At 37.3% G+C, this 21,527-nt stretch overlaps 1 protein-coding gene across 2 annotated transcripts; it reads left to right on the forward strand.

Moving 5' to 3' along the window:
• The first annotated feature begins 650 nt into the window (after positions 1-650).
• LOC115922196 (PAN2-PAN3 deadenylation complex subunit pan3-like) lies at positions 651-19,943 on the forward strand. 2 transcript variants are annotated; one of them, XM_030980527.1, is made up of 15 exons: positions 651-1,361; positions 2,506-2,600; positions 3,098-3,209; positions 4,115-4,182; positions 5,202-5,550; positions 6,439-6,674; positions 7,679-7,841; positions 8,803-8,961; positions 9,458-9,574; positions 9,946-10,071; positions 10,483-10,760; positions 11,180-11,319; positions 12,652-12,846; positions 13,306-13,444; positions 14,547-19,943. In XM_030980527.1, the coding sequence occupies exons 1-15, from the start codon at positions 1,355-1,357 to the stop codon at positions 14,700-14,702; spliced, it is 2,340 nt and encodes a 779-aa protein (XP_030836387.1). In that variant the 5' UTR covers positions 651-1,354; the 3' UTR covers positions 14,703-19,943. The 2 variants fall into 2 exon arrangements, with proteins under 2 accessions (XP_030836387.1, XP_030836388.1); XM_030980528.1 differs by having other exon boundaries at positions 9,946-10,068.
• Positions 19,944-21,527: the final 1,584 nt, after the last annotated feature.

Below are 21,527 nucleotides of genomic sequence, written 5' to 3' on the forward strand. Positions count from 1 at the left end.
GGGGGGGGTTAGGTCAGCTTTTTTAGGTCAACCATGGGAATTTTTTTATTATTATTATTATTATTTTTTAATAAAAATTAAAAATTAAAAAAAAAAACGAACAAAAGGGGGGGGGGGTTTTAGAGAAATTTAGGGGGGGGGTTTACATACAAAAAATTACCAAAGGGGGGGGGTTTAACCCCCCAAACACCCCCCCTGTGTACGCGCCTGACTGGTTCCTGTCTTCACCATCGTCTACTTTACTAATAATTCTGCTATAGAGAAGAAAACCACACAATTATTAAGCCTACGATGCTCATTTTAAAACAAAATAATAATAAACTTAGTAAATAAAAAAAAATGACAAACGAACAAGAAAACATTTCCAAACAGGCCTAAATATTCCATGGGCCAATGAACAGTTTGAGCTTTTGAGATAACATATTTCTATTATTTGATGCGATTTTACAATGAAACAGTCACTAAGTCAGTTAAAGAATGATCTGCAACAACAATTGCGAAAGTCATGCGATATTTTTTGTCATTTGAATAGCTTTAACTTCTTCTTCTTCTTCCTCCTCATCCATTCTGTTTTACCTGCTTTTTTCTTATGTATTGTAAATGGTGCACCCCATCTACGGTAGGATGAACTCTATTTTTTTTAACGAGTTCGTCAATGCATTTTACGTGTGTGTAAATTGACTGCATGTATTCTATGGACGCTCCTCCTCCGTAGTTCATCCACACATATGGAAAAATTCAGGTTAAATTCACCGCTTTCGGGAAATGCCATGTCGACTTCACCGCCTTTCAGGACTACATAGTACCTAGATAAGTGGAAAAATGTTGTGATTTTGAAAATCCAAGAGAGATAATATCGGGTAATAGGCCGTGGAAAAATCGGATTCATCGGCTACGTACGGCGTCAGCTCAGCCCCCATCAATGCATTTGTCGACATTGTGCTGGAGTGATAGTAAACAGCAAGTGCAACTTGTCAGGTGTACGATTGAATTGAGTGTAGTGGAACGAATACAGCGCCAGTGCAGTGACTAGAAATTTTATTGAGAAGATCAGGAGAGAGTAAATTTAATAGGAGTAGGCAGAGCTGGAAGAGATTTATCTTTTTTCGGAGATCATCAGATTTAATTCTTCACAATCTTTCAGAGAGCAACTTCTGTGGCTGGACTCCTGGAGGCACTTTAATTAATTCATCATCAAAATCTCTCTGACCAGCTGACTGAATCTACTGACCTGTGCTGAAGTAAAATCTTAGCCAACCCGGCCGCTGACTGAAAATTTATTTTCAATGAAACTATAGATTATTGTGAACTAAATTCAAACTCAAAATCAAGTTGTATAACTCGAGATACAAAAATGGATTGTAAGTGTGGCTGTAGACGTAGTGTAATCTCAATTTTGTGTCGTGCTTGTTTGAATTTACAATTTCAAATTGATAGTGCTAGACAGTGTACAGGTTCATGATGTAAATTGCCTTTGGTCATTGCAAAATTTATATTCAGGTTCTTAAAAGATTCCAAGCTATGATCTTTCACACTCGGAAGTGTTCATTATTTAATTATGTGAATGTTTGTAAAGATAAAATAAAGTAGAGACTCCATGATATTGAAGCTCAGAAGACATATATGATGTGCCATGTGCCATAATATGACTTTATGTATCTTATAATTTTCCTGATCTAGTGAGTGAATTCTCAAGCCCACAAAACAATTTTGACCTTTCAGCATTCATGACATTACTGTGAACTTGGATATAACAGGTGGCAAAGAGGCTAGGCTTCAGAGTTCAAACCACACCAAAAAAGAAGAAAGAAGAAAAAGAGAAGTCCTACTTAAATTAGTTATACTCATGGTGATAGTCTGGAGTTAAAAATAGACCTAGATTTTATTAATTTTTTCACATAAGTTTTTCTTCCTGCCAGATCTGTTTTTAATCTAAGTAGGGGCCTAACATTTCAGTTTACAGTAGTCATTTGTTTCTAAATTTTGTGATTGCAAGCAAAGCGAGTGAGCAAAAAAATATATATGGTATTGACATTTTTTATAAGGTCTACATTTTGATGTTGTAATTAACGTACTAGATAAGATAGAAAAATACTGTCCTCCGACGCATTTTACATTTTCGATGTTATTCTAATATGTTTTCTTATATGATTTATCTCACTGCACCCCTACAAATGTTTTGCAGCACCCCAGTTGAAAAAAATGCTGGCATAGCTTATGACCCCCCTTCATGCAATCTTATAGCAAACCACTCTAATAGGAATCAGAAAAAAGAGAAGCAGACTAATGAGAGTTTAATGGAATCAGACAAAAATTAAGAAACTTATTAATTTTTGAAAGCTGTAATCACCATACACTGTACATACCGGTACATGTATGGGTATTTTAAATTGGCTGATCATCCCTTGCAAGTTGTAACATATCGTTTTGAATTTGTTTCTATGTATTCCTGTGAAGATGTTGAGTGACCTTTTACTTTTATTACCCCCCCCCCCCCCTTTATAGTGGCAGACCCTCACATGGCAGATCACTTCTTCAATGCTCCTTTTGACAGTGACAACTATGGCCCACAAACCAGCAAACTCCAGCACCTTATGCAGGTAACACTTTCACGATCGGAAAAACACGTAAACTCAAAAAGATGTTAACTAACATGATACAAACAAGCACTTTATAATGGTAAAAATAACAGATTTGTCCGTGTTAGTCATGGTCTTTGTGCCTAAGTCCTGTTATTTTGAAAGCAAGAAATGTAAATACAAAGAACTGAAATCTCTTTTGTCTATTTTATGTGTGTAGCTTTTAAAAGCTTATTTATCAGAAGATGAGCCTTAAAAGCAATAACTTTGAAACTCCTATGTTCTCATAGAAATTGGAAGCTCCTTGTTACGTACATATTGATGCATATAGGCCCTGTACTTGGTTTACAGTCATACAAAACATATATGTATTTGATTTTTTTTTTAGAAGAATGAAATGTGATACATTGGAGAAGAAAAAAGTCAGTGTTTGAAGAGGTAAAGCTGATTGATACTGTACATGCAGTTACCTTGAAAATTTTCCTTCTAATGTTGAATCGATCTTGATCACATTTTAGCGATCGCATTCGGTAGGATCAAGCTTATCAACATACACAGGGTCTCCAGGATCATCAGCACCAGGCGGACAAAAGAGGGATGAATCACCCAGCTTTCAGCCTGGTCAGCCAGGTTTGTGCTTTGAATCTTTCCTTTTCATCTAGGGAAGAACCTGTGGTCGATTCAATATTTTGATTGTGTCAACGATCATTGGCGAAGTGAAATGACCAATGACATACAGTCAACAACTAAATATTCATACCCCTTGTACATAAATATATAATCATATCTTGGTCTCCTTTCACCAGCCTTGCTATCTCCAAAATGTTGTGCATTTAATGTATCAATATGTTTGTGTTTGTTTAGGCATATAGCCTAATTACTCTAATGTTAAAGGCCCACTGCACTACTTGTAGCTACTTGCGCCCTCTATATAACAAACAATGCCTAATCGGTGACCATTGGTCCCCCATGATCCTCTTTTTCTTATGTTAACTGAGAGCTGAGTTGATGAGATAACTACCTGTCCAGTGACCTTGCAGGGCGGTGTAATCCCTCCTGTAAACTATGGCAGATAAGCTTTAAAGAAATTATAGAATACTAGTCCCAGTTAAGTACTTGATCTTAGTCCAAAATTAAATCAAAACTAATATTTAATAATAATCATAATAATATCGAATATTTAGGAGCGCTAAAAACAATAAGTACCATAGCGCTTACAAATACAAATATATGAATAGAGGAGAAAAATGTAGAACAGGAAGTATTTCTATTAAACTTGAAAGTACTGAATAGAAAACAGATCCAGATCATTAATTTACATGTATATCTAGGAGGATGTGAGCACTTATCAAATTAATGAGGGGGAAAAACATTTTTTTTTTTATGAGGCCAGGATGTACAGTGTATATGAATAATTGAATTTTCTGTGTCAAACAAACGGAGCACTATTAACATTAATTACTACAGCATCTATATTACATTTGTAAACAAATTTTATTGTACTAATTTGGTTTATTTTGTTTTATCTTTTGCAGGTGTTGCATTGAGCACAAATGATTTGAGCTCCAATTTCTCCAACATGCATCTCAACATGGCTTTAGAGGTTAGTAAAATACAGTGAATACCATTTGAGTCGCTTTACATTTTGACAGTCATGCTTTCTAAGTGAGGGGAAGATTCATAAAAAGACTAGAAACCTCAACGATATCGGAGGTGTATGAAAGTGCTTTTCGCGTCACGGGCCGTGCGTGCATACCATATATGCAAAATGCGTCATCGATCAGATGCTTTTTTGCGCTGTGGCTGCTGCAGTCCAGTAAACTCAATTGAGTTACAGTTGCAGCAACTCCACCATATTTTCACAGAACCCATACCAATTTATTGAAATGTTTTGCTCAATTTTGACCGCACATCAGCATGTTTTACTAATTGTATGCAAGCTAGCAGTCCGATGCGCCATTGAACTGCAAGCTTGTGTCCGTCGGGGCTCGGGCAGGGCATTTATCGTTGCGCTGACAATCAGAATCTGTAGCAACATACGGGGGCGACTCTTCATAGAAGGGTTACCCCTCCAAGTACGGTTTCCAGGATTTTAGGGGGCTATTTTGAGACTCACGGTGGGGTGAAATCAAGGATTTCCAACCCTGAGTTTGAGAGTACCCGGGTAACACAGAAAAAGCCTAAAATATAGTACAATTTACTTCAGTACAATATAATATCTGAGACCAGGAACAGCAATTTTTAGAGTCTTTTCTGTTGATTAAGAAGTTATTGAAATTGATTGTATTTGCATTATGAAATTAACATTATAGGTTTGAGCTTATTTTACTTGTGTAATTAGTTGTCATTTTCTGTTTTTGTAAAATTGCTCCTGGTTCTGGTTAAAGCCCGATGAACCAGGGGCAACTTTTAAAAATACATTGCCACTGGTTCCTGGCCGCTTATTTCAAGGCTTGCCGGTATGTGAATTATTACCATTAAAAAAAGAATATAGACTTTTAGTGAGACCTTTTGGGCAAATTCCCCTCAACTCATGTCTAATTTTTGTTTCTACATGTGTCTACAGTTCACCTAGATTTCATACTGCTTCATTTCTTCCTTACCTACATGTACTATCAATAGGGAATGGAGTTTGTACCTGGGGCCCAGAACACGCCCAAGTCTGAATTCCAGCCCAGGAACAGTCGTGGTGACTTCCAGCCGCCCCCTCAGCAACCACCCCCTTCGGCCATGTCCGTGCCCCCTCCCCCGCTTCCCGTCACACCAACGAAAGACGCCGGGCCTCTCTCCCTGAACGAGTTCAAGCCCCAGTCCAAGCTGAAGAGCCTAACCCCTGGGGTACCGGAGTTTGTCCCAAGGCCGTTGAGTCAGGGTAGCTCTATGCTACCCACACCTGTTACCCAAGGTCAAGTTGCCAGCGCAATCCCCAGGACTAACGCAGGAGGACTCATGAGCAATGATTTTGTGTCGGGTGAGTGCTGTCATTTTTTTCTTCCATAAATATACTTAAAACTAACCAGGACTTCCAGCAATAGAGTTTTTATTTCTAGAGAAACTGGGTGAAAGTAATTCTGGATTTCTGATCGTCTAGGAGATGGGTTACTTGGACCATCAAAACATCAATAGCTTTTGACATAACATTCAGGAAAATGCTTGACTCATGTAAGACTGCTGTGAGGAACAGGGCTTAGGAATTCTTGCTCCTTCCTCATCTTTGATTTCTTTATTACTTTATTTTGTACCATTATTAGACCTCAATGTTACCTTTAAGTAATTAGCAATAGATAAAGTATAGGTATAGGCCATGTTGGTATAGTTGTTAAAACTTATATCTGTCTTTTAGGTATTCTCATTTAAAAGAAATTGTTATGTGTATTGGTTATCCTTTTTCCAGCTTCATATTGGATATTAATTTTCCTCGACCTCCTATAGCTGTTATCTCACTTGTGAGCCCATTCTTAAGTGAATCAATTGCCTGAAAAAAATGTGTGTATAGCTAGAATGTATAAAATCAACCTTAAATAAGGTTTATTTGGCAGTCTATAGATAAACTGTTGAGGAGTATGAAGATAATAAAAGATTAACATTAATACTGTGCGTACGCGTCTGTAGAGCTGTAGTTTACTCAGCAAGAAGTTTAACTGTTCACTGAGAATGTGTTTAAATTGCATTATCTTTTTGTAGAAGTAATATCTGAAGCTAATATTTTAATACAGTATAGCCACATGGAACCCCTTACATCAAAAGCAAAAGATGTTTGGATGATTTGTACATTTTCACTCATGTACTGTCTCTTTGTACAGCATTACTAGATTCCATTATACTTTGATTCTCTCTCAACTTTTTCTTTAACCCTTAGGCTCCCTCTCGGCTGGTGCCTCGCCCCTTCACTCCCCTGGCGGCTCACCCAACACGAGTCGTAAGGAGTTCCGCCGGGCCCAGGCCCCCTCTGCTATTGAGATCGACGGTAAAGGTGCTTCTAAGGGGGGCGCCAATTACCCAGGGGTGACTCAGGAGAACATCGGGGGTACCACCTACTTCTACACAGACGACCAGGGGCCAGCTGTCCCACAAGCCCCAGCTAATGCCGGCATTGTAAGTCATCAGATATTAATATATCGGGGTTCAGTGACACAAAGACGTAACTCCATATTTTGCCAAAACAAGTATTTGATATCAAAATGTTCAGAAAAATGTGGGCTTTCCAGGAAACACAAGATTTAACTCTACCCAACACTCCATTGAAGTCAATGGCTAGTGAAACATAGACTTAACTCCTTAAGGCCCAAGTGGACCTCCATCTTTAAACCACTTTTTCTCAAAATGGCCAAATGGAGTTATGTCTTTGTGTCACTGACCCCTCGATATAATACTTACCATTTAGAGAATATGAATATGATTTGAGTTTGTAAGGAAGAATTGATATTAAAAGAAATCAAGACAGTAACAAGAATCTGTTACAAAAATACAAGTGATGTTATTGGGAAATTGAGGTTTCTATGAAGAGTTTGACACTAGATGGTCATTTACGGATACCATCTTATATATATTAAACTCTTTAAATGTGAAAATTGGTATTTAAAGTATGGTCATTGATGATTGTCGCATTCTGAAATCCAAAAGATAAAGACTCACAAATTTGGCTTTTTCCTGATCGTGAGTGTTATGACTGATGGATTCTAAGTTCCAGATGGGTGTCCAGTTTTTCTTGGTGTGAGATTTGTACAGTCATTGCTTTTAAAAGTCCAGTGTATGCAAATTAGTAGGCATCACACATGGAAACTGCAAATAGACCATCTTTAAAGGCAGGCTTTACTACTTCAGCTAGAAGGGATTAAACCACCCAGCGAGCCAGCGAGGTCACTGTGATAGGTGGCTATCTCATTAACTCAGCTCTCATTTAACATAATAAAAAGAGGATCATGGGGGACCAACAGGCACCGATTGGGGAAGTTTTCTATATAGAGGGAGCACGTAGCTACAAGTAGGGCAGTGTGCCTTTAAGAGTATCAGGCTGGTTGAAAATAATTGAATAATGATCCTGTGCTGTGAAAGAAACTATTTAATTTCTTTAACCCTTTTTTCTCTGGAATGTGAAGGTGTTGCCGACCTTCCATGTCTACCCGTCGACACCCGCTCATGTGGACTACATGAAGAGAAACGTGAATGGACCATCTTTCTTTATGGATGAGGAATTTAAGATTGATGTCTTGAACAAGCAGGCCCAAGCCCTTACACAGCTGGACCTTGCGGAACACCCTGGTAAGCATTGAAAAAAAGAGACTTACATACATGTACAATCCAGCTACAATTGCTGGCTTGTAATGCATACATTTGTCAAACATGATAACCAAGGCCATAATAGCTCTATTACCTTGTCGTGCAGGTTGGTCTTGTGTACAATTAGTGCAGAGACATTTTGACCATAATATAGTGACTGCTCTTGTCAAAATAAAAGGTTCTCCTGTGTCTTGTACCAACTCATGTTGTTATAAGGTTTCAAGTATCTTTTGCTTTCTAGAGTTAATGTGGATGTGCAAGTTGTTTTCCTCTGAATTTAGAGCAATGCTTAGCTTTTAGTCAATTTCTATCAATTTGTATGGCGGATAATCATTTCATTTATTGAAGATTTTATTCGATTTATGAAAACTTTTAAACTCAAGTCTATATTTATTGTAATTTTACACCCTTGATTCTTTCCGCCTACATTTTGTTGTATTTACGTGTTTGAAATGTGGTGTTAGAGGGGGATGCTCAGGATATCTTGGAAGGTTCATAACTCAAATGATTTTGTGAAGAACCAAATTTGAGTGAAGGTCACCTTATCAGGCCTGATAAAAACCCGATTTAAATCGGTTTCCCGATTTTTTTTTTTTTTTTTTTTTTTTTTTTAACCAGATTTTTTTTCCCTTCCCTATTTTATCCCGATTTTCCCGATTCCCCCCTTATTTTCTCTATTCTTCCCTATTTTGCCCTATTTTTTCCCCCAATTTTCTTACTCGAAAGGGGGGAATGTTGTTAGATGCCATTTTTTCCCCGCGAATCCTCTTTTTTTTTTTACTCAAGGGGGGCGTGGTTGAGGGGAAAACAAAAAACCTATTTTTTTTTTAGTGCTCACTATCACCCCTGCCTAATGTCAGAAGATAGATGAGAAAAAGTTGCAGTATTTTGGACACATTTCTAAGAGAGAAGTTTTGACTGTATATGTGTTTTTCTTTTATAGACATCCCTACAGAAGTGGATAACTACCACTCTCTGTTTCCTCTGGAGCCTTCACCCAAGACACCCATGGACAAATCAAGTACGTTCGGCTACACCACAACATGTTACAAGGCTATGAATAAGAAGGACAGCAAACTCTACTGCCTTAGGAGGATACATGGTAAGGGCTCACTCCCAAAGCTGTGAAATTACACAAACTAGAGTGCATCACATCTGCTGTGCGCATTTGTTTCTATGGTTGCGCACAAGCCATCGCTAATATTACCACTCTATCTAACATGCAGCAAACCCACAAAGAGGTATCTCGATCTGCATCGAGTAGTAGGGACACTGATCATGTTATGGAAAATCCACTTCAGGCCTGGAAAAAGTCATTCGAGAAGTCTGCATCAAGTGCAGATCGGAGTGAATAGCATTCATATTAGCTTAGGTCGGGTTGGACCTGAGTCCGGACCAAAGCTTTTCTACCCCTAGTATAAAAAGGTCAAGTTCACAACTAGGGCTTCTCGTAAATAGTGGTCTTGTCCATAAGTATCATCTCGAAAGCCCACAACTTACAGCAGACACTTGGAGTAAGAGCATCCAAACTGTTTTTGGTGCATGTCCTTTGTAGCAAACTCAATATTCAATATCTCATGTTTGCCTTTTCTTTCCAGGTTTTCGAGTGGGAGTCACGCAGTGGATGGTGCTAGTAGACAAATGGAAAAAGCTTCAGCACTCTAACATTGTTTCCCTCAGGGAAGTCTTCTCGACTAAAGCTTTTGGAGAGCATTGTGAGTAGTAATAAAAACAAATCCTTTTTTATTGGCTGTCTCTATACAAAGTCCACCTGTCTGTCATGGTCATCTATAATGTTTTTCACTAAGCTGTTACATTTGGTGTAAAACCTGTGTAGAAAGGTCACCTGTTTACAGTGGCCACTTAATCAGTTTTCCTCTGAGTTCTTAAAAGACAGCATAGTCAAACCAGCTATAGTGGCCACCTCTCTAATAAGGCCTTTCATCTGCTGTCATCTAAAACGTCTCTCTTTGTACGTCAACCCAAGAATATAGAAGTTTTTTAAATTTTAATTAGTGAAAAGTGGTATCAGCTACTTCTCTTTAGTACATATCTATTTGACACTTGGTTTATTTTTGCCTTTCAGCCATCGTTTTTGTACACGACTACCACCCTGGTGCTACAACGCTCATGTCAAGACATTTTGGTCATTCTGGTGGTCTCAACTCATTCCGGAAAGGACATAGCGGCCCTTTCCCTGGTTCTCGAGGTAGGAGTATTCTTGGTTGCCTTTCAAATTCACTTGCTCATTTATTAATATCAGTATTAAAATCTATCTTCCTCAATAGCAGTTTAGGTGATAAGAAGATGCGTGAGTATATATATATATTTCCTAATTCATTCTTGATTTCAGGAGGTTAGGATATGTGGTTTAGGAAGACACTAATGGTTATTACATACTGATTTATCTCTTTGCTGATCTATAGTGGAGCAATGATGATGTCATATATTATTCATGTTAGTTCAGTTAGTAGAGAACTAACTGCTCTGCTCCCTTTGAAATTGAGTGGCTAAGTTTGAGATACTTTCTTCTTTTGTCTAAACAACAGATTATAGTGTACCTTATGATTAAGAGTTGATTTAGCATTTGAAAATAACATGATTCTGTCTTTGTACTCCACAGGGGGCGGAGGTGGAGGCGGGGGTAGCGGTGGCCCGAACGGACCGCGAGGCCACAGCGCCGGCCTTCTACCCGAGGGTTTGATCTGGACATACATTGTCCAGCTGAGCTCTGCCCTGCGTGCCATCCACACTGCCGGCCTGGCTTGCCGGGTCATGGACCCCACCAAGATTCTTATCCTGGCCAAGTCCAGGTTAAGGGTCAACTGCGTGGGCATCTTTGATGTGTTGACCTTTGACCCCAGTCAGTCGAATCCTCTTGCCATGATCTCACATTATCAGGTGAGAACAAGCTTCAATATTATCCTGGATTTAATTTGGTAGTGAAATTGCAAGAAATTCTGTCAAAAGTAAATTTTAATATTGAATTTTTGTACATTTCTTTGTTATTTGATCATTAAAGTGCCATACATCACTCACAACTCAAGATATAGACAACGCTAACTTGCAATTAATTGGAAGACTTGTGATCTTTCATGTGAAGGTGATGTCAGACTAAAGCAATTATGGTAAATGCATAATCTTGGTCTTAATCAAAGTAATTTGTACTGTCCAATGACGGCAAGAAGACCTGATCTCTCTCTGGAAGGTGATCTTAGCCTTAACATGCAATTCAGTCCAAGTACAAGGTTGTGACAAAGGTCATGATGACTATCGTTATCAAGGTCATAATCAAATTTATTTGTCCTGTTCAATCACAGCAAGAAGACCTGATCTCTCTTGGGAAGGTGATCTTAGCTCTAGCCTGCAATTCGGTCCAGAGTATCCAACGTCAAAGGTTATCTGCCTCCGTGGACCTTGTAGCGCATCAGTATTCAGCCGACCTCAAGAATCTGGTCTTGTAAGTATACAAGATTCATCTTTTTATCTATTTTATCTTCCATGGTATTAGTTATCATTTTAGTGTCAAACAAAAAAGTAGTTGATTCTGCATAAAGATGATCTTGAGCTAGTTCTCATACACATGCTCCTGGGATTATCTCGAACCTTCTCCTAGCAATGGTCCCCTCAATGTCTTCTTTGTCTCCTTCTGATGCTGGTGAACCCATGTTCAGTATTAGTGTGCTAAACAGTGAATGGCATGAGGGATTAAGATTAAGTGAGGATTAGCTCTGATTGTCATTGGGGGAGATTGTTATACTATTCAGTCATCTGCACTGTGTAGTGTATTGTGTTAAAATCCCCCTTATTAAAGGTAAAGACCAGTTTTGGAAATGCCCCCCTCTCAAAAAATGAAATGGAAGCTCTTATTACCAGTCATGTAAAAGAATATGTTTTGACTAATACGTGATGATACAAATTTTGCAGAGAAACCGCCTACTAATTGATATATTTGGTCCGGATAGATATCATGCACATGTGGCGCACGTGTCACGCAGTCCCATATACATCTTTCTGTGTACAGTGCTTGTAACTTTACCAAGACTGGGCCAAATTTCTTATCATTTTGATGATTCCAGGACATTGCAGTACACACCAATAATTATATGCTAGATGATCAATCTTTTCTGATCGATTCCACAACGTTTCTTTCACAATGCAATCGCATGACCATAACTGGTCTTTATCTTTAAAGGCATCTTTAAGAGTACCTTGTAAGTTCTTGCAGTAAATTGCAACCATAGAGATAATCTTTGAAAGTCGATCTTCAAAAATGGGTATAAGTTGACAGTCAGATGCAGCCGAATCTAATCAAAATGATAAAAAATTGCTGAACAACACAGCTAACGTATTGATGGGGTGATCAACCAAATTTCCTCTTTTCTCATTGTCTGCTGTTTACAATTTTATGTGTACTGTGTGTTGGCAGTCCTAATTCTTTGTGCTTTTCAGCACTGTAACAAAGTTTTAATGTCATTTAGTGAACTTAAAGCCCCACTGTACTACTTGTAGCTACTTGTGCCCTCTATATAGCAAACACTGCCTAATCGGTGCCTGTTGGTCCCCCATGATCCCCTATTTCTTATGTTAATTGAGAGCTGATTTGATGAGATAACCACCTGTCAGTGACCTTGCAGGGAGGTCTAATCCCCCCTGGCCAAACTAGTGCTGACAGGCTTCAATATATGACTACCTTTTCAGCTTGGCTAAAGTCATTTAGCACTGGTAAATATGTTTGATTAAGCCAAACTATTTACTAATTAGTGTTACTATCATTTTATTGTGTAACTAGATACCTTCTGACCAGCCAGCCCCGCCCCCGTTCTGTGAACGACATCATGCCTATGATTGGTGCAAGGTTCTACACCCAGCTGGATGCTGCTCTCATGTGCAACGATGTGCTAGAGGAGCAGTTATCAAGGGAGATCCAAAATGGCCGCCTGTTCAGACTCCTCTGTAAACTGGGAGTCATGAATGAAAGACCCGAGTAAGTATCGTTCGACTGTGACATGAATTTGATGGTGGAAAAGCTTGGCCATCATGATGCAGTGTATCTGTGTTCTGTCTCTCACTTTTAGAAGAACATTTTGTGTTGCAAAGTTTTGAGAAAGACTGATTTGATTTCCTCTGAGGGCATTTTAAACTCCTTCTTCATGGTGTATTTACCACTGTGTAGTCAGATAATGTTTTGTCCCTAGTAGTCTCCAGCATTAGTTGTACGTACTTTAAATAAAGAAGATATCGAGTTTCAGTGTGCCTTCAATTTAACATTACATGTATCTCTCCCTTTCTCTACCTTACTCTCTCCATCTCTCTTCTGTCTTTTCTTTTTCCTTCTCTCTGTCCCTTTCTCTCTCTCCTTCATATATCTTGTTTTGCACCACTGCCTTGCTCTCCTCTCATCCCCCCATTCATCTAATCATTCTGTTCCTCCCTTTCATTGTAGATTCCATGGTGATGTGCAGTGGGCAGAGACTGGTGACCGTTACCTTCTCAAGCTCTTCAGAGATCACTTATTTCATCAGGTCAAAGAGACTGGTAACCCTTGGATTGATCTTTCTCACATTGTTCAGTGCCTCAACAAGGTAAGTCAAATATCGACTTGTGTTGCCAATTTACAAGCAATATGCAGGTGCCTTTACAACACATCGAGGGGTCAGTGACACAAAGACGTAATTCCATTTTGGCCATTTTGAGAAAAAGTGGTTTATGTGTCACTGAGCACTTTGGCCAGGAGTTAAGTCTATGTTTTTACTAGCCATTGACTTCAATGGGGTGTTGGGTCGAGTTAAGTCTTAGTGTTTCCTGGAAAGCCCACATTTTTCTGAACATTTTGATATCACATACTCATTTTGGCAAAATATGGAGTTACGTCTGTGTGTCACTGAACCCTCATGCATCCACAGATTTTGCCTTGCCTGATCTTTAAAACAAAAAGAGAGGTGCTCTAACATATGCTTCAGCGACAATCACTGACAAACTTCACGGTGTTAAAATAGGGTCACAATCATGTATTAGGCTGGGTTAAGATCATAGTTTGGGTTACATCGAATGTTTGGTTCAGGGTTAAACTTGAGTCTTCTGTTTAATAGTGTAGAATATCGACCTCAGACTAAGAGTCGCCAGATGATTTTTAGTAAAAAAAAGTGGCTGAAAAATTGGAAAAGATTTTATTTTCGAGTCTTTATTCGTGTTCACAAATTTATCAAAAACTTTAAATGTTGTATCACTATGTATCTCTAAACTTGAATAACCTGGTCAGAATTTGAATTGATTGTATACAAGCTTATAGTTCCAAATCTCCAACAGCCAGTTGAAATTCGTGTTCATTTTAATGCACATGTTTTAATGGGATGTCATCAACCTTATAGCTATCATGGTTTTATGAAATGATACCTTAATTTCTTCTCATTTTTATACTGTGTTGAATTATAATTTTACATAAACATGGCTTGGTATGACATTGGGATTACTTGTTTATTGTTGACATTGTCTTAATAAACAGTGAAACCTGTCTATAATGACCGTCCAAGGGAGATAAGAAAAGTGGTCTTTATAGGCAGGTGGTCTTTGTAGACAGGTGGTCACTAAAGCAGGTTTTACTGTACATGTAAGCAAAGTCTTTAATACTGGAGAGGTAGTCACATAGAGTCATATTTTTTCTGCCACTCTTCCATTTTGTTGCAGCTTGATGCAGGGATCCCGGAGAAGGTCTGCCTGATGTCACGTGATGAGCAAAACATCTTGGTGGTCTCTTATAGCGATCTTAAACACTGCTTTCAAACCACCTTCAGTGAAGTGTTTCAAGCGTCTCAACCATCTCCAGAAAACATTGGCCACTGATACCAAGTCTGATGATCATCGGTCTCTTTAATGTCACACAATGCTTTCTGATGAGTGACTGTGGGAGAATGTTTATTACGAGCATCTCCGTCACGATAATTATCGGTCTCTTATAGCAAGTCCGATCGTGGCTCGATTTCATCTCGAACAATTCTTTCAGAATAAAATGAGCAAATGTTACAAGCGTGTAAAGCATCTCCAGAAAAGATTGGTTACTCTTAGGAAGTCTTATCTATACTCTTTTACAATGATCTTAAGTGCTGCTTTCAGAACATCCCTAGGGAAGTGCCCCTAGAGTCTCAAGAATTGCCAGAAAATATTGACCACTGATGAGCAAGTCTGATTATTACTCTCTTTAATCTCAAATACTGTCTTCAAAATACCTTCGGCAAAGAATTCCAACAATCTTCAGAAAGTATTGGTCACTGACAATGCTAGCACAGCTTGAGAACACATTCAGCAAAATGTTTGAAGCGTTCCAACCCAGGCCAGAAATATTGGTCATTGGTCAAGTCCCGTCCGCACTCGTCAATCTTCTCTGTAGCTTTAATGGCTTTTTCTATGATTAATCTTTAATGACTGTTTCTATTGTCATCCGTTCATTGCTAGGAGCTAACTGCGCTAGCACATCTTAAAGATAATCCTTAGTTTTCATAACAAAACTGTGTCTTAAGAGAAACTGACATTTTGAATTGTGGAATCATTTGAGAAAAGCATGCTTAATATCACCAAAAAGCACCATCATGATGATGCACATAGAACACTGCTAAAACTCACCTATCCCAAAATATATCCTGATGACTGTTCACTTTCTTTTTTAACATATCGGTATGGTTGTCCTCTTATGGCATTTGAATGTAAGATTATATTTTATATTTCTTATGTCTTTTGACAAAATTTTATTTCTAAATTGAAATGTTTTTATTCAGGACTACACTTTTTTGCATTGTATTCATTTTGAAATGTACTAGAACTGATCATATTTTATTGATGAGATATTTTATTGATAATTGTAATAACTGAATATGAATTCCTTATATTTTTGTTTTTAATCATGATCAATGTCATCATTATTGAACCTGTATTTAAGGTAATCATTCTTTACAATGAATAATGAACTGCCTTTCAGGACTAATATCCTGATGTAGTAATGAATCCGATACAATCTTCAAATCTAGTAAGAAAGTAAAATAAGTAAGTTTAAGTGTTTTATGAATCTTGAATTCAAATGAGTTTCTTTGTTTAATTTGAATATGTTATTCCCATTTTCAAGAAGCAGAGGAAGTTGTGAATTAAGATGAGAAAATTTCCACTGGAACAGCAGTTTTCACACAATGCCAGTAACTATTTCCTAAGAGGCAGAGTGCCATGAGTTAAGTAGACTCCAAGCTCTTCTGTATTGAAAACTGATTAACCCAGCTTCAGGGCAAATAAAAGCTGTTCAAAGTTGGTGAAAATGAAGAGGATATTGGGAGGAAATTTATCATGCAATAGATCATTACAGAGGTCTCCTCATGGTGATATAAATGTCAAGTTAGAATACCTGTGTTTGTCAATTGATGGCAAACAATGCCCCCCTTTTGTTAAGGTATTGGAAGCAGAGCAAACAGGAATTTATACATGATAACCTTGTGTGTTCAGGTGAGGCAGAGAAAAGCCTGAGATTAGGCAGTGGTATTCACGCCGCACAGTCATCATTGTCATCAGATTGGTTTGGTCTCATGTGAGATTTTTTAGTCATGAAATTTCCAGTTTTAATGATCAAATTTTCTTGTAAATAGACATCCCTCTTTTATCAGTACAGTGCCTGTCCATGTCATTTATTCAAAATTATGAACTTTTTTTACGTTGAGGAACTAGTGGTGATAAAAAGAGGTGTCAAACAGTATTGATGAGCTATACGAGCTTATCCCTTTCTTTGTATAAGATGTACATAAGACTGTTGTAGAAAGACGACTCTTGTACATACCCGAGATGCTATCCTGTACAGTGTAATGAGTGGAATGGAAGGTGTAAGTGTACATAGTAATGAATGATAAGTCATTGTTTGTATCATTTCAAATTGCAGGGAGTGTAATACCGATCATTTTTGTCGAGGATCATTTTATTTTTGTTGTAATTTTGTTGTCGTTGAAGCATTCCACACAGTGAGGCCAGACTGTAATGGGTAAGATTGATTGATGTGAGCTTTCTCTACTTTAAGTCAAGTTTCAGGGTGGGGGAATTCAGTGTTGTAGCCCCCAGGCACAATACTGAACAAACCAATAATCAACAAAATCTGTGCCATATGAAGTCTGTCAATTTAATCTCCATTTTATGTCGGTTTAATTGTTGATAATGTCTGCCTTTTAGCAGTTTTGAATCAAGTTATTAATTTTGCAGGGTTTAATCTATAGATTGTACACTGTCAGTAAGTATGTCGGGGGGGGGGGGGCCTTATCTGGGGCCTGTTAAGGACTATGATCAGCATGCTTCAGATCCTGACGTCGTGAATTTGATCATCATTGTTTAATATTGGTCCATCAATCTTGAAGGTGTGACTGGTTTATCCACGTAATCAAGCTGGGAATCATCGTTAAATGCACAAATATTGAACATTACGCAGGTCCTCGAAAGAAGCAACCACACTCTCAGACAGAATAGCTGAATTTTTATTCGCGATATATTTTAACCCCAAACCTGGATATGCAGATGAAATGGTCAAATGATAGGTAACACTGAAAGATCAAAACTTTGTTTTATTCCTTAATCAAAACTGTCACCTGAATGCACAAGTAGCTATTCCTTCAATTCATAAACCTTTTCTCAAATAGTGCATATCAAACGTTCAGTTTTGTTATTAAGAAAGTGCAGATTTGTATAAAGTGTGCCTTTGATTATGGGAGATAGATTGAAGGTGATGTTAATGTCATGCTAAAGTTTTAAGAGCTGGATGGGTGTTCAACCTTGTTTTTAAAAGGGTATGAAGCAATACCCATATGGCTACAAGTTGGTAATAAGAGAGGTTTGGTCTCAATTTTATAGTTGAATCATTTTGTTGGAATCAATAGCCCGTGATGGCGGGATTGGAAAAAATGAAATGGGATCAACCATTTGCTGAAGTCCTAATTCACTTTAGTTGTGCGTGAATGGCCAGTAAACGTGTGATTTGGGTAGGCAATGTGGGATTTACCATATGAAAACTTTTGTACGACTTCTAGCATCAAACAAATTTTGGTAAAGTGTTACAAGGATATATTATGTCAATGTTCAGCTAAACACTCATGTAATGATGGAACAACTTGATCTGATCATGCACTTTTCTGACTTTCATTGATAATTATTCTTTAGATTCTTGAATGATTTGAATCATCTGCAAACTGATGTGAGGTTCAATATCCAATTTTATTGTTGCTCCAGTCAAGCAAGAACCATTGGTGTCTTGCTCGCCTGGGCCAACTCAAAAAGTTGCATATTGCGCCACAAGTCAAAACAATTGCCTTCTAATGATGGACCTGGACAGCTTTTTAAAATATTTTTTTCATGTACATTCGAATTCTTATCAGGGAGAGCTAATCGTGTGGCTTTCATTTTTACATTTCGTATCAAAATTCATGTATTTTTTGAGAAAAAAAAATAGCAAGAGAAATCCATCAGCAGTATCCTTTTTTTTTCTGTCGAAAAATAGCTCAAACAAATGTCTGTGTGAATCTTGATCATAGGTCTTTTGGTGTATGTCATTCCTTGATTGTTGAAACAGGTTGTGTTAAAATTAGAGAAGGCAGATTTACTTTAAAAGGTACAATTGAATGTTTTAGCAGCTTTGTCAAGATATCCATCCGATTGACTGGGACATCAAGATAACTACTAAACACACAATGATTGAACTTTGTCTGATGAACTGAAAGTAGCCAGTTTTGCCATAATTCCTTCGAGTGTTTTCTTGAAATGCACTAAAACTTAAGACAAAACTACACAAAGAAAAAAATGATCTCTTCTATTATACTCAACAAAATTGATCTGCCTTAAACCTTGGTTAGAGCTCTTTATGTAGAAAATGTTTGGACTTTTTAATTCAAAATCTAGACATTTCCCATGAAAATCAGAGGCTGTTTAGAGCCGGATCCAATATAAGGATAATTTGTATCATAAAGTGGCCTTCCATTCTCGCATTTAAAGATTCATAGATAAGGTTTTATGGCATCTTTTCTCTGGGTTTGATCAGAAAGAATTTACTATTCAAGTACTGCTGAACAATTTCCGATTGGGGTATGTCAAATTAGCAAAGCTCCTCAAAATGTTTGGGGTCCGTGCATGCTCATCAAACCACAAGTAGGGATGCAAGAACCCTGTAACCACCCTTTTCTTTGGGTCCTGCAATTACCAATAATCTTGAGTGAATCTGCCTTTGCTCTCTATTTTGCTGAAATAATGCTATTTTTTATGTTACCATATCGTATTGTCAACTTTGTAATTTTTAATGCATTATATTGATGTTCCCTATATCACTGGCAGATCGATCAAATTTACTGTGGTGGCCATTTTGTCTATCTGTGCGTGTGCAAACTTTACATCGTGAAGGAAATTGATTTTGTTTTAGCCCATGGTAAGTGGATGGAGCCATATATACAGCAGTGCCCTGGCTGTTCAAGATTTCACACTCCACTAATGGAAAGATGGGCGAATCTCGAGACAATCGTCGTCATTGTCTACGCTAAACTTGAATGCTGTTTCTGCTACGAATGAATTCAAACCTTCCTATTATTACAGGGATGTGCAAAGGAACTTTAAGACTGGAATAGCCTATTACCCATAGCAGCTGCTTTGAAGCTCATCGTGATATTGGATAGCGTGTGAACTCTCTACGAGGAAACACGTTTTCTATTACGTTTCATCAATTAGATGTGAACATTTGCATGGATACAATGGATCTGTGTTGCTGCTTCTTTGCGCTGCTTCTCAGCAAAGGACATTATACTTCGAAGCTTTTATTCGATAATTGGACTTAAGGACATTTTCCTGTGCTTTAATACACTCAATGCAATTGTTTAATGACTCTTTTTACCAGATTATGTTTTTTGTCGCTCTATGTGGAAAAGGAAATTTTGGAATGAATATTTAAAAGTGAAAAGCAAAATGTCAATTTTTATATGCGAAGTACTTTTTTGTACAGTACATGTAAATGTAAAACCTGAATGGCTAGCTTCCACACTGTACAGAGTTCTTGATATTTTTAAAATAAAGTTGAGAAAGCACACTAAATATTGCTTCACCCCATTGTGTCTTATTTGTGTTGGCTTATCTATGTAGGGAGGGCTATTATCTGAAGAAAAGGATTATATGTAGGTACTAACATTTTAGATTTGTTCTGTGCCATATATGTCAAAATAGCATCGACTTTTCCAAAGAGAAAGAGAGAGAGAGAGAGAGAGAAAAGTTTTCTTAGTCCAAAATGCGAGTCTGAGATATTGGTACATTAGTTTTGGATGGTCATAATCACCTGCAGTAATGAAAGGGTTAACTTATTTTAAATCGTTTTATTTGGATGTTGGCAGTAGAGGAAAAAATGGTTGTAATAATTCTTACTGTTTTTAGTATTAGACTATTATGTGAATCTACTGACGTACAGAAAACATTAATTATAGAATAATATACTGAAATCTTAAATCAGGTCTCACATAGGGGGAAAATGTGTGGGATACAGTTGGATAAATGTGATAAAAAGGAAGAGGAAATAATACTAGCTGTTCAATAAAATTGATAATAATTACCACCAAAAAAGACATTGCAATTAAGTGAGATATGAATACCGGTATACTTATTAATTTAAGAAGCAATTTATTCAGCTTATAACTAACATACAAGATATTGAGAAAAAGGAATATTAACTTGACTTAATTTATTTGATGAAGTGAAGTCTACCTTACAGACATCATTTTTTATCACATATTCATCAAGCATGAATATTATTTGCCATTCGTACAAAAAACATTAATTATAGAATAATATACTCAAATCTGTAATCGGGATAGGGGGGAAATGTGTGGAATACAATTGGATAAATGTGATGGGAATGAACAGAAGATGTTTTACTGGATGTTCATTACTATTATTATTTATCAAGTGAGATATGAATATACAAATTAATTTTAGAAGTGATTTATGTGGCATGTTACTAACAAAAAAGATATTGAGAAAAGGGAATAATAACTCCCAACTTAATTTATTTGTTGAAGTGAAGTGTACTTGACAGACATATTTTTGTTCGCATATTTCTCAAGCATTGTATTTTTAAGTAAATATAATTTGCCATTCAATTTTGAATGTAACTTTTAAATGGGACAATTGAGAAATTCAATCTTTGGCTCCAAAGCATTGTCAAATAAAACCATAACTGAATTGAACTGAATTGATATCCTGCATCGTATGAAACAAGAAAAATATGACAGACCAATTATACTAGTGTCCCTTTATAATACAATGCTAATACCCCCTCTATTGTTTAGAATTGAACATTGGTGTGTCTGTGAGTTTGATGGCCTACTCTGCAAAAGAATCATTTCCCCCAAATTAAATATGAAGAATACAGTTATGGCATTAATTTCTGTAACTGCACATAGAATACAGAGAAAAAAAGAGAGACTATACCTCTTCTTGCCATAACAAAATGATTTTGCACGAAACTTCCAATATTTTCCTGGCAGCAGTTTCAGACTTTTTGCCCAATCATTATTTTCATCAAACATACATGTATATCAAAACATGTTTAATCTATTTTTTTTTAAACTGTGTCTGTGTTCTTCTCTTCAAGTGGAAGGAAAAAATCTTAAAGTAAATTTCCGTCAT

The sequence above is a fragment of the Strongylocentrotus purpuratus genome, unplaced genomic scaffold, assembly GCF_000002235.5.
Source record: "Strongylocentrotus purpuratus isolate Spur 01 unplaced genomic scaffold, Spur_5.0 spur5_scaffold_11, whole genome shotgun sequence".
Taxonomy (NCBI): domain Eukaryota; kingdom Metazoa; phylum Echinodermata; class Echinoidea; order Camarodonta; family Strongylocentrotidae; genus Strongylocentrotus; species Strongylocentrotus purpuratus.

Coding starts and splice junctions, on each gene's coding strand:
- LOC115922196 (XM_030980527.1), top strand. Junction 11,320..12,651: donor GACCTCAAGAATCTGGTCTT/GTAAGTATACAA, acceptor TTGTGTAACTAG/ATACCTTCTGACCAGCCAGC. Junction 12,847..13,305: donor GTCATGAATGAAAGACCCGA/GTAAGTATCGTT, acceptor CTTTCATTGTAG/ATTCCATGGTGATGTGCAGT.